The sequence below is a fragment of the Acomys russatus genome, chromosome X (genome assembly GCF_903995435.1).
Source record: "Acomys russatus chromosome X, mAcoRus1.1, whole genome shotgun sequence".
NCBI classification, from domain to species: domain Eukaryota; kingdom Metazoa; phylum Chordata; class Mammalia; order Rodentia; family Muridae; genus Acomys; species Acomys russatus.
In genome coordinates, this window is record NC_067169.1 from 59,113,250 (window position 1) to 59,126,721 (window position 13,472).

Genomic DNA, 13,472 nt, shown 5'->3' on the forward strand with positions numbered 1-13,472 from the left:
CAAATCTGGAAACTCCTGACACAAAACATCCAAGAAATTAAGGACACCATGAAAAGAAGAAATCTGAGGATAATAGGCATTGAAGAAAGAGAAGACATCAGACTCCAGGGCCCAGAAACTATTCTCAACAATATCATAGAAGAAAATTTCCCCAATCTAAAGGAAGAAATGCCTATAAACATACAAGAGGCCTACAGAACACCAAATAGAATTGACCAGAAAAGAAAAACTGCCTGCCATGTAATAATCAAAACACAAAACAGGCAGAACAAAGAAAAAAATATTAAAAGCTGCAAAGGAAAAGGGCCAAATAACATTTAATGGTAAACCTATAAGAATTACACCTGACTTCTCAGCAGAGACCACAAAAGCCAGAAAGGCCTGGACAAAGATCCTGCAAACCCTAAGAGACCACAGATGCCAGGCCAGACTACTTTACCCAACAAAATTATCAATAACCATTGATGGAGAAAACAAAATATTCCATGACAAAAACAAATTCAAACAGTACCTATCCACAAATCCAGCTTTACAGATGGTACTAGAAGGAAAACTCCATCCCAAAGGGTCAAGCTACAACCAAAACTACCCAGGAAATAGATAACTATCCCATGGCAAAAACACAATTACACAAATGCTCGACTGGAAACAACATCAAAATTAAGACTCTTAACAGTCACTGGTCATTAATATCTCTCAACCTCAATGGCCTCAATTCTCCAATAAAAAGACACAGACTAACTGAATGGGTACATAAACAAGATCCAACATTCTTCTGCATTCAAGAAACACATCTCACCCATAATGAAAGGCATTACCTCAGGGTAAAAGGTTGGAAAAAATATTCCAAGCAAATGGTCATAAGAAGCAAGCAGGCATAGCCATTTTAGTATCGAACAAAATAGACTTTCAACCAAAATTAATCAAAAGGGATGAGGAAGGACACTTCATACTCATCAAAGGTAAAGTCAACCAAGATGACATCACAATTCTGAACATCTATGCTCCCAATACAAGGGCACCCACATTTGTAAAAGATCTCCTAAAAAAGCTTAAACCACACATCGATCCCCACACAATAATAGTGGGGGACTTCAACACCCCACTCTCACTGAAGGATAAGTCATTGAAACAGAAACTAAGCCGAGAAATAACATCATTAACCAATGCCATGGGTCAAATGGATCTAACAGATATCTATAGAACCTTTTCACCCAACAAGAAAGAATACACCTTCTTCTCTGCACCCCATGGAACCTTCTCCAAAATTGATCACATCGTAGGTCACAAAGCAAGCCTCAATAGATACAAGAGGATTGAAATAATACCTTGTATCCTATCAGATCACCATGCTCTTAGGCTGCAATTCAACAACAACAGAAATAACAAAAAGCCTACACGTACGTGGAAACTAAACAACTCTCTGCTAAATGACACCTGGGTCAGGGAAGAAATAAAGAAAGAAATCAAGGAGTTTCTGAAATTCAATGAAAATGAAGAATCAACATACCCAAATTTGTGGGATACATTGAAAGCAGTGCTAAGAGGAAAATTCATAGCACTAAGTGCCTTTAAAAAGAAATTGGAAACATCGCACATAAGCATCTTAACAACACAACTGGAAGCCCTAGAAAAAAAAGAAGCAGAAACACCCAAGAGGAGTAGACGCCTGGAAATAATCAAAGTCAGGGCTGAAATTAACAAATTAGAAACTAAGAAAACAGTCCAAAGAATCAACAAAACCAAAAGCTGGTTCTTTGAGAAAATCAACAAGATAGACAGACCGTTAGCCAAACTAACTAAAAGGCAGAGAGACAGTATTGAAATCAACAAAATCAGAAATGAAAAGGGAAACATAACAACAGACACTGAAGAAATTCAAAGAATCATAAGATCCTACTTTGAAGGCATATACGTCACAAAATTTGAAAATCTAAGGGAAATGGACCATTTTCTTGATCAACTTCACTTGCCAAAGTTGAGTGAAGAACAGATAAACAAGCTAAATAGTCCCATTTCCCCTACAGAAATAGAAGCAATCATCGATGGTCTCCCACCCCAAAAAAGCCCAGGGCCAGATGGTTTCAGTGCAGAATTCTACCAGACCTTCAAGTGTGAGCTAGTACCGATACTCTTCCAGCTACTCCAAAAGATAGAAATGGATGGAATATTACCAAATTCATTCTATGAGGCCATAGTCATATTTATACTTATACTCCACAAAGACCCAACAAAGAAAGAGAATTTCAGACCAATTTCTCTTATGAACATCGATGCAAAAATACTAAATAAAATACTTGCAAAACGAATACAAGAACACATCAAAGATATCATTCACCATGACCAGGTAGGCTTCATTCCAGGCATGCAGGGATGGTTTAATATATGGAAATCCATCAATGTAATCCACCATATAAACAAACTGAAGAGAAAAAAACACATGATCATCTCCTTAGATGCTGAGAAAGCATTTGACAAAATCCAACACCCATTCATGTTTAAAGTTTTAGAGAGATCGGGGATACAAGGCACTTTCCTCAATATACTAAAGGCTATATACAGCAAGCCAATAGCCAAAATCAAAGTAAATGGTGAGATATTCAAGGAAATTCCTCTAAAATCTGGAACAAGGCAAGGCTGCCCACTCTCTCCATATCTCTTCAATATAGTACTCGAAGTTCTAGCCAGAGCAATAAGACAACAAAAGGAGATCAAGGGGATCCAAATGGGAAAGGAGGAAGTCAAAGTTTCCCTATTTGCAGATGATATGATAGTGTACATAAGTTACCCTCAAAATTCCACCAGAGAACTCCTAAAGCTGATAAATACCTTCAGCAAATTGGCTGGATACAAAATTGACACAAAAAGTCTGTAGCCTTCCTATACACAAATGACAAGTTTGCAGAAGAAGAAATTAGGAAAGCCACACCCTTCACATTAGCCACAAGCAATATAAAATATTTAGGCGTTACTCTAACCAAAGAAGTGAAGGACTTGTATGAAAAAAATTTCAAAACTCTGAAGAAAGAGATTGAAGATGACCTGAGAAGATGGAATGATCTTCCTTGCTCATGGATTGAGAGAATTAACATAGTAAAAATGGCCATCCTGCCAAAAGCAATCTACAGATTCAATGCAATCCCTATCAAAATACCTACACAATTTTTGAAAGACATTGAAAGTTCAATTCTGAACTTCATATGGAAAAGCAAAAAACCCAGAATAGCTAAAACAATTTTGTACAATAAAAGATCCTCCAGAGGAATCTCCATACCTGATCTCAAGCTGTACTATGAAGTAACAGTAACTCAAACAGTATGGTACTGGCACAGCAAACGGCTGGTTGGTCAGTGGAATTGAATCGAAGACTCAGATATGAATCCACACACATATGGTCACTTGATTTTTGACAAGGAAGCCAAATCCATTCAATGGAAAAAGATAGCATCTTCAACAAATGGTGCTGGTCTAACTGGATGTCTATGTGTTAAAAAAAAATGCAACTGGACCCATATTTGTCACTTTGCACAAAACTCAAACCCAAGTGGATCAAAGACCTCAACATAAAACCAGAGACACTAAGTCAGATTGAAGAAAAAGTGAGGAAGAGCCTGGAACACATTGGCACAGGAGACAACTTCCTGAACAGAACACCAACAGCCCAGGCCTTAATGTCAACCATTAATAAATGGGACCTCATGAGGCTGAGAAGCTTCTGAAAGGCAGGAGAAACTGTCAACAGAGCAAACCGACAGCCTACAGATTGCAAAAAGATCTTCACCTACCTTGCATCTGACAAAGGTCTAATATCCGAAATATATAAAGAACTCAAGAAATTAAACACCACCAAATCAAATAACCCAACTGAGAAATGGAGCTTGGATCTAAACAAAGAATTCTCAACAGAGGAATATCAAATGGCTGAGAAACAATTAAAGAAATGCTCAACCTCCTTAGTCAAGAGGGAAATGCAAATCAAAACAACTCTGAGATTCCATCTTACACCCATAAGAATGGCTAAGATCAAAAATTCAAGCACACCACATGCTGGGGAGAATGTGGAGAGAGGAACACTCCTTCATTGCTGGTGGGAATGCGAACTAGTACAGCCACTTTGGAAATCTATCTAGTGCTATCTCATAAAAATGGGAATAGGGTTTCCTCAAGACCCAGATATTCCACTCCTTGGAGTATACTCAGAAGATTCTCCACCACACAACAAGAACATTTGCTCAACCATGTTCATAGCAGCCTTATTCATAATAGCCAGAACATGGAAACAGCCTAAGTTTCCCTCAGTAGAATGAATAAAGAAACTGTGGTACATTTACACTATGGAATACTACTCAGCTATTAAAAACAAGGAATTCCCAAAATTTGCCAACAAATGGATTGAACTAGAAATGATCATAATGAGTGAGTTAACCCAGAAGCAGAAAGACTCACATGGTATATACTCATTTATATCTGGACCACTAGCCCAAGGGGCATGTCCCATGAAAGTCTTCACTTACCAGGAAAGTGGGAGAGAGGGGAGAGCATCCTATTGGGACTGTAGGTAGAGAAGCATGGGACAATGAGGAAATAAAAGGATCCAGATGGTCCTAAAAATTTACATGAAGAATATTATGATGGGCGGATCTGGGCCCAGGGGTCCTGCTCAAACTATGGCACTAGCCAAGACAATACATGCAGTGAACTTTGAACCCCTACACAGATATAGCCAATGGACAGGACATTCTCCTGTGGATAGTGGGGACTAACTTTCACAAGAATTCTGGTGCCCCATATTTGAAAATGTCCCCTTGATGAAGAGGCCTGGTGGCACTCAGAGGAAGGATAGCAGGTTACCAAGAGGAAGAAGATACTCTATGAGCGTATACAGGGGAAGGAGGTCCCCCTTGGTCACAGTCAGAGGGGAGAGGCGTAAGGGGAAAGCGGGAGGGAGGGAGGATACAAGGGATAACAATTGAGATGTAATATGAATAAATTAATAAAATATATTTTTAAAAATTACTTCAGAAAAAAAAACCTCATTTTTTCCTCCCAATGGTCAATTCTAAACATTCTTGACATCAGGCAGTCCAACCTAAATGAAAACTCAGTCATACAATTTTCTCTACATAATTGACAAAAAATAAGAGAGAGAAACAAACAAACAAACATTCCTAAACACACACAGTGCACAAATCCCAGGAGTTTAAAACTTGGTATTATTTCCTACACTGCATAGTGTTTTAAAAGACGCAAAAGTATATTCACAAGCCAAATCATTTTTTAGAGACAGGGTCTTACTGTGTAGTCCTTGCTTGCCTAGAACTTGTTATGTAGAGCAGGGTGGATTTAAACTCAGAAAAGTCCACCTGCCTTTACCTTCTGGGTACTAGCATTAAAGGTATGTACTGGCCTGTCTGTAACCACCATTATTTTAACCCCCTCCCCCGCCTCAAATTACAAGAAATGATTTATTACAGCTCCAAATTTTGCTTTTTAAGCAGAAAACAATCAGGATTACTTCTTTATTTCTTTTCATATATGGCATGAAAGAGATTCATTCTCACTTATTAGTTTTTAAAACTTTCCTCTTGGATTGGTGAGCCTTCTTGTGTGCTTACAGCATTTTCTCATTGTATCTATGAATACTTGCACAGCCATGATAGGACAATGGTCTGGGCATTGCAGCAACTCTTGTGATGATACTTGTCTCAGGATCGTAACAGAGAACAGTGTCTGTGGCTTCTCCGTTTTCTCCTCTTCCACCCAGGATATAGATTTTATCATTACACACTGACATACCACAGTTTTCCTGTCTGCCTAATGTGTTTTGAACATGCATCCAGTAGTCTTTAACTGGATCATAACAATAGACTGCTGAGGTCAGTCCTCCAGCAACGTAGATCAGGTTGTTTAAAAGACACAGCCATTATGAACCTCTTGGCCACTGGGATAGGTGCACGAAGCAGCCATGAATTGGTTTCTGGATCATAACACTGAACCTTATCAGAAGAAGTAGTATCCTTAGGTCCTCCACCAATCACAAACAGCTTCCTTACACAGCTGGTCACTGCAGGGGATCTCATTGCTTCCTTAAGTGGAGCAACTTCTCTCCAGCGATTTGAAAAGGAATCATAACACTCGACACTTCTAAGTCTGTTTTGCCCATCATAGCCTCCAACAGCATACACTTTTCCAAGAAGGACCGCCATCTTGTGACGCCACCTTCCCTTATTTAGAGAGGCAACTCTGATCCAGATATTTAACTTTGAGTGATAAACCCAGACATCTTGGCTGTAGATTCTTCCACCTGAAATAAGAATATCGTTCTTTAGTGCACAGACGGCATACTCTGATTTGGTAAATAGTGGAAGCTTCGCCAGGGACGTCCATTTCTCTGTTACTGGATCATAGCACACAGTGAATGGATTATTAAATCCTCTGACTTGTTCACCTCTTCCAACGGCAACTATCACCTCTGAGTAGCCAGTAGACCTGCGTGGCCTTGGGGACCTCATCTCATTGCCGTATATGTGATACCTTCTTGCTTCCTGTAGGAGCTGGTAACCTTCCGGGGAATTCTGGATCAACTCGTCCACCTCAACTGTCTGAAGAAAGAAGCTGGGATGCGAGAGGGGGAGCCTGATGTGGGTCAGGACGTCGTGTAACAGTGGTCTTCGAAGATGGACAGCTTGGTAGACCCAGTGCATGGCAGCCTCGAAAACCACCTCTTCTTTCTGAATCACAAGGTCGTCACTGCGCATGTAATCAGTAAGTTCATCTTTGTCAAGTTCAAGAAACTTCTCGTGCTGGGACACATCCTCGAAAGTCTGTAAGGCCATGGCCTTACATTTTCTAAGGAGATTCTCGAGCGCGTGGGTGTCAGCAAAACGCTGGATTCCTAAGCAATTGCAGGGATCGAGCTGCTCCTCTAAGAAGGCAGCACAAGCGTCACAGAGAGCTCTAATCTGAAATAGGCTGGAGGACTCGAAGAGAGACTGGACGTTCTTTGTTGTGATCTTCACCTTCAGGGTATATAGATACTGCAAAATACATTCCATAGCTTCAGCTAAAATGCCTTTGATCTCGACCAGCGTTTCTTGGCTCTCCCTGTGGTCGTTACAAAACATGAAGTAGTTGCAACAGCCTGAGAGAACAGCTCGGTGGCACAGGAACTCTTTTCCTTCCACACGGATGATAATATCTGTGAAGAGGCAGCTGTCTCGGAACTCATTAAGTAACTGGAGTATGTTTTCAGCATGGGAGGATCCTGAAGAGAAGGGAAAATTCTCATGACCTCGCAGAGATTTGTGGTCCATTTCAAACACTTTAAGCTTAGTTGCTGGGGAATCATGTACCCCAAGAGCCTCTCTGCTTAGTTGCGTCCTAATATTAGTACCATTGTTACATCAGTTGACTGTGAAATTGTTGAGAAATGTCTCTTTAGGGATCTTCTTTAGGTGGCTTCTCAGTATTTGCTTGACCAAAGCCCCAGGCAAAATACTTGTGTTGTTAACATTTCCACACCTCTAGGGGAATGCTGGAAGCTGCACAAGAGCAGCAACCCTGTGATCTTGGTGGTCTCTGTTGCGTGTCTGGGGTGTCCTCCTAGAGCTGCTAATCCCAGCCACTGCCCTAATGTTTTTCTTAATCTCTTTGTTAAGTTCTGAAGATTTATTGTAGAGATTCTTTACCTCCTTGATTAGATTTATTTCAATGTATTTTATTGTCTTTGATGCTATTGTAACTGGGAGAGTTTCATGATTGTTTTCTCAATGTGTTTGTTGGTGGTATATAGAGAGATTACCTATTTTCCAAACTTGATTTGATAGTCTACCACTTTACTGAATTAGTCTGTTGTTTCTAGGCATATTTGGGTAGAATTGTTCTCTTATGTATAAGTATAACTATTTAACTTCTTCTTTTTAACTTATATCTCTTTAATTTCCTTCTCTTGTCTTATTGCTCTGGTTAGCTCTTTCAGTATGACACAGAAAAGGAGTAGAGATAGTGGATAGATCTGTCTCATTCCTGATTTTGATAGGACTGATCAAATTTTCTCTCTCTCTTTTTTTTTTTTTTTGTAAAGTGTCTGTGGATTTCTTGTATATAGCTGTAAGTGTTTATTGATTGTACGAGCTTCTCAGTGGAATTTTAGGGTCACTTTTGTATACACTTATATCATCTGCAGAAAAGATACTTTGACATCTTTCTTTCTTATTTTTATGTGTTTGATCTCTTTCCTGTGTCATATTCGGCAAGAGAAGACTTCAAGAAATATAGTAAATAAATAGGTAGAGAGTGAACAACTTTGTCTTATTCCAAATTTTAGTGAAATTGCTTTAAGTTTCTTTACATAAGATTGCTGTTGCTTTGGATTTTCTATAATCACCTCTATTATTTTGAACCATGTTCTTTGTATCTCTAGTCTTTTCAGTACTTTTGTTTTATGTTTTGTTTTTGGCTTTTAATACTTTTTATTGTTATTATATAGGTCGTTTATTGTGTACTAGCTTAAGGACTTTTCTGAAAATTTTAATCCCAAGTACATAACATAATACAGACATGTTCATTTATCTTTCAAACTATTATATTTGGCCTTTAATTTTTCCATGAGTAATTTTGTTGTTACCTCAATGACCAAATCTAAATTTTGTCTTGACTATTCTTGATGCATTTCTGACCCTTAAACCATTGTGTCAAGCCACATGTGATTGTGTACATCAATAATCCTAGCACTTGGGAGGTGGAAGCAGGAAGATCAGGAGGTTAAGCCAAGGCTCTACTCAATATAATACACACCCTCACAAAACAAAACAAACAAACAAAAAACAACCAACGACTAACCCAAGAAACAAACCTGTAGAGTCAAAGAGGACTAGGGACACAGAGCATTTCTTTAAGTGTTTTTGAGCCATTTGATATTCTTCTGTCGAGAATTGTCTGTTAAGTTCTATGTCCCATTTTTTTATTGAATTTTTTGGTTTAGTGCTGTTTAATTTCTTGAGTTCTTTATAAACTATGTCAGACGTAGGTTTGGGGAATATCTTTCCTCAGTATGTAGGCTGTTGTTTTATTCTGTTAACAGTGTCCTTTGCTTTATAGAATCTTTTCAGTTTAACAAGTCCCATTTCTTAATTGTTGATCTTAGAGCCTGAGCTGTTGATGTTCTCTTCAGGAAGTTGTCTCCTGTGCCAATGAGCTCAAGGTTCTTCCCCACTTTTTCTTCTAACATATTTAATGTATCTGGTTTTATGTTGAGGTCTTTCACAAAATTGGACATGAGTATTGTGCAGAGTGATAAATAAGGATCTGTTTGCATTTTTCTACATGTAGACATTCAGTTAGACCAGCACCATTTGTTGAAAATGCTGTTGTTTTTCCATTGTTTTTGTTTTGTCTTCTATGTCAAAAATCAAGTGTCCATATGTGTGAGGATTTTTCTGAATCTTTAGTTCCAGTACATTGATCCACCTGTTTGTATTTATGCCAGTACAATGCCATTTTTATTATTGTTGCTCTATAGTACAGCTTGAGATCAGGGATGGAGATATCTGAAAAAGATCTTTTGTTATATAGAATTGTCATAGCTATTCTGGGTGTTTTTTTTTAATATGTAGTTGATAATTGTTCTTTCAAGGTCTATAAAGAATTGTTTCGGCATATTGATGAGAACTGCATTGAATCTGGAGATTGCTTTGGTAGCGTGTCCATCTTTACTATGTTAATCCTAACGACTCATGAGCATGATAGATCTTTCCATCTTCTGATATCTTCTTCAATGCCTTTCTTCAAAGACTTGACTTTTTTCATACAAGTCTTTCACTTCCTTTGTTAAAGTTACACCAAAATACCTTATAGATTTTGTTTTATTTTGATTTTGTTTTAGTTTGTGTGTGTATGTGTGTGTGTGTGTGTGTGTGTGTGTGTGCTATTGTGAATGGTGTTGTTTCCCTAATTTCTTTCTCAGCCTGTTTGTCTTTAGTATAACAGAAGTATAATGATATTTTTAAATGATTTTTTAATTAATTTATTCTTGTTACATCTCAATATTTATCCCATCCCTTGTATCCTCCCATTCCTCCCCCCCCCATTTTCCCATTATTCCCCTACCCTATGACTGTTCCTGAGGGGGATTACCTCCCCCTATATATTCTCATAGGGTATCAAGTCTCTTCTTGGCTACTTGCTGTCCTTCCTCTGAGTGCCACCAGGTCTCCCCCTCCAGGGGACATGGTCAAATGTGAGGCACCAGAGTACGTGAGAAAGTCATATCACACTCTCCACTCAACTGTGGAGAATATTCTGACCATTGGCTAGATCTGGGAAGGGGTTTAAAGTTTACCTCCTGTATTGTCCTTGGCTGGTGCCTTACTTTGAGTGGGACCCCAGGGCCCAAATCTGCCTATCATATTGTTCTACTTGTAGATTTCTAGGACCCTCTGTATCCTTTATTTTGCTATTCTCCCATGCGTCTCTCATTTAGAGTCCCAATAGGATGCCCTCCCCTCTGTCCCAGATTCCTGGTAAGTGAAGGCTTTCGTGGGACATGCCCCTTGGGCAGATATAAGTGAGTATATACCATTTGATTCTTTCTGTTTCTGGGTTAACTCACTCATTGTGATCATTTCTAGCTCAATCCATTTATCCACAAATTTCGGGAATTCCTTATTTTTAATAGCTGAGTAGTATTCCATAGTGTATATGTACCACAGATTCTTTATCCACTCTTCTATTGAGGGACACTTAGGCTGTTTCCATGTTCTGGCTATTATGAATAAGGCTGCTATGAACATGGTTGAGCAATTTTTCTTGTTGTGTGCTGGAGCATCTTCTGGGTATATTCCAAGGAGTGGAATAGCTGGGTCTTGAGAAAGCCCTATTCCCAGTTTTCTGAGAATAGCACCAGATAGATTTCCAAAGTGGCTGTACTAGTTTGCATTCCCACCAGCAATGAAAGAGTGTTCCTCTCTCCCTACATCCTCGCCAGCATGTGGTGTCACTTGAGTTTTTGATCTTAGCCATTCTGATGGGTGTAAGATGGAATCTCAGAGTTGTTTTGATTTGCATTTCCCTGATGACTAAGGAGGTTGAACATTTCTTTAAGTGTTTCTCAGCCATTTGATACTCCTCTGTTGAGAATTCTCTGTTTAGTTCCAAGCCCCATTTCTCTATTGGGTTATTCGGTTTGGTGGTGTTTAATTTCTTGAGTTATTCATATATTTTGGATATTAGACCTTTGTCAGATGTAGGGTTGGTGAAGATTTTTTCCCATCTGTAGGCTGTCGCTTTGTTTTCTTGACAGTGTCTCCTGCCTTACAGAAGCTTCTCAGCCTCATGAGGTCCCATTTATTAATGGTTGACATTAAGGCCTGGGCCGTTGGTGTTCTGTTCAGGAAGTTGTCTTCTGTGCCAATATGTTCCAGGCTCTTTCCCACTTTTTCCTCTAAGTGGCTTAGTATCTCAGGTTTTATGTTGATGTCTTTAATCCACTTGGATTTGAGTTTTGTGCAAGGTGATAAATATGGGTCCAGTTTCATTTTTTTACACATAGACCTCCAGTTAGACCAGTACCATTTGTTGAAGATGCTATCCTTTTTCCATTGAATGGATTTGGCTTCTTTGTCAAAAATCAAGTGACCATATGTTTGTGGATTCATATCTGGGTCTTCGATTCGATTCCACTGATCAACAAGCCTGTTGTTGTGCCAGTACCATGCTGTTTTAATTACTATTGCTTTACAGTACAGTTTGAGATCAGGTATTGAGATTCCTCCGAGCACCTTTTATTGTACAAGATTGTTTTAGCTATTCTGGGTTTTTTGTTTTTCCATATGAAGTTCAGAATTGAACTTTTAATGTCTTTAAAAAATTGTGTAGGTATTTTGATAGGGATTGCATTGAATCTGTAGATTGCTTTTGGTAGGATGGCCATTTTTACTATGTTAATTCTCCCGATCCATGAGCAAGGAAGATCATGCCATCTTCTCAGGTCATCTTCAATCTCTTTCTTCAGAGTTTTGAAATTTTTTTCATACAAGTCCTTCACTTGCTTAGTTAGGGTAACTCCTAGATATTTTATATTGCTTGTGGCTAATGTGAAGGGTGTGGTTTTCCTAATTTCTTCCTCTGCAAGCTTGTCATTTGTGTATAGGAAGGCTACAGACTTTTTTGAGTTAATTTTGTATCCAGCCAATTTGCTGAAGGTGTTTATCAGCTTTAGGAGTTCTCTGGTGGAATTTTGAGGATCACTTGTGTACACTATCATATCATCTGCAAATAAGAATAATTTGACTTCCTCCTTTCCCATTTGGATCCCCTTGATCTCCTTTTGTTGTCTTATTGCTCTGGCTAGAACTTCGAGTACTATATTGAAGAGATATGGAGAGAGTGGGCAGCCTTGCCTTGTTCCCGATTTGAGAGGAATTTCCTTGAATATCTCACCATTTACTTTGATTTTGGCTATTGGCTTGCTGTATATAGCCTTTATTATGTTGAGGAAAGTGCCTTGTATCCCCGATCTCTCTAAAACTTTAAACATGAATGGGTGTTGAATTTTATCAAGTGCTTTCTCTGCATCCAAGGAGATGATCATGTGGTTTTTTCTTTTCAGTTTGTTTATACGGTGGATTACATTGATGGATTTCCATATATTAAACCATCCCTGCATGCCTGGAATGAAGCCTACTTGGTCATGATGAATGATATCTTTGATGTGTTCCTGTATTCGTTTTGCAAGTATTTTATTTAGTATTTTTGCATCTATGTTCATAAGAGAAATTGGTCTGAAATTCTCTTTCTTTGTTGGGTCTTTGTGGAGTATAAGTATAAATGTGACTATGGCCTCATAGAATGAATTTGGTAATATTCCATCCATTTCTATCTTTTGGAGTAGCTGGAAGAGTATCGGTACTAGCTCACACTTGAAGGTCTGGTAGAATTCTGCACTGAAACCATCTGGCCCTGGGCTTTTTTGGGTTGGGAGACTATCAATGATTGCTTCTATTTCTGTAGGGGATATGGGACTGTTTATCTTGTTTATCTGTTCTTCATTCAACTTAGGCAAGTGAAGTTGATCAAGAAAATCATCCATTTCCCTTAGATTTTCAAATTTTGTGGCATATATGCCTTCAAAGTAGGATCTTATGATTCTTTGTATTTCTTCAGTGTCTGTTGTTATGTCACCCTTTTCATTTCTGATATTGTTGATTTCAATACTGTCTCTCTGCCTTTTAGTTAGTTTGGCTAACGGTCTGTCTATCTTGTTGATTTTCTCAAAGAACCAGCTCTTGGTTTTGTTGATTCTTTGGACTGTTTTCTTAGTTTCTAATTTGTTAATTTCAGCCCTGACTTTGATTATTTCCAGACATCTACTCCCTTGGGTGTTTCAGCTTCTTTTTTTCCTAGGGATTCCAGTTGTGTCATTAAGATGCTTATGTGTGATGTTTCCAATTTCTTTTTTTTTCTCTTTATTAATT

General features: G+C 38.5%; 1 protein-coding gene across 1 annotated transcript; it reads right to left on the bottom strand.

Moving 5' to 3' along the window:
• Positions 1 to 5,611: 5,611 nt before the first annotated feature.
• Positions 5,612 to 7,396, bottom strand: LOC127185299 (kelch-like protein 24). Its single transcript, XM_051141813.1, is given in 3 exon segments — positions 5,612 to 5,911; positions 5,913 to 7,375; positions 7,378 to 7,396. Coding segments are annotated over 3 exon segments (1,782 nt in total).
• Between the last annotated feature and the right edge of the window lie 6,076 nt (positions 7,397 to 13,472).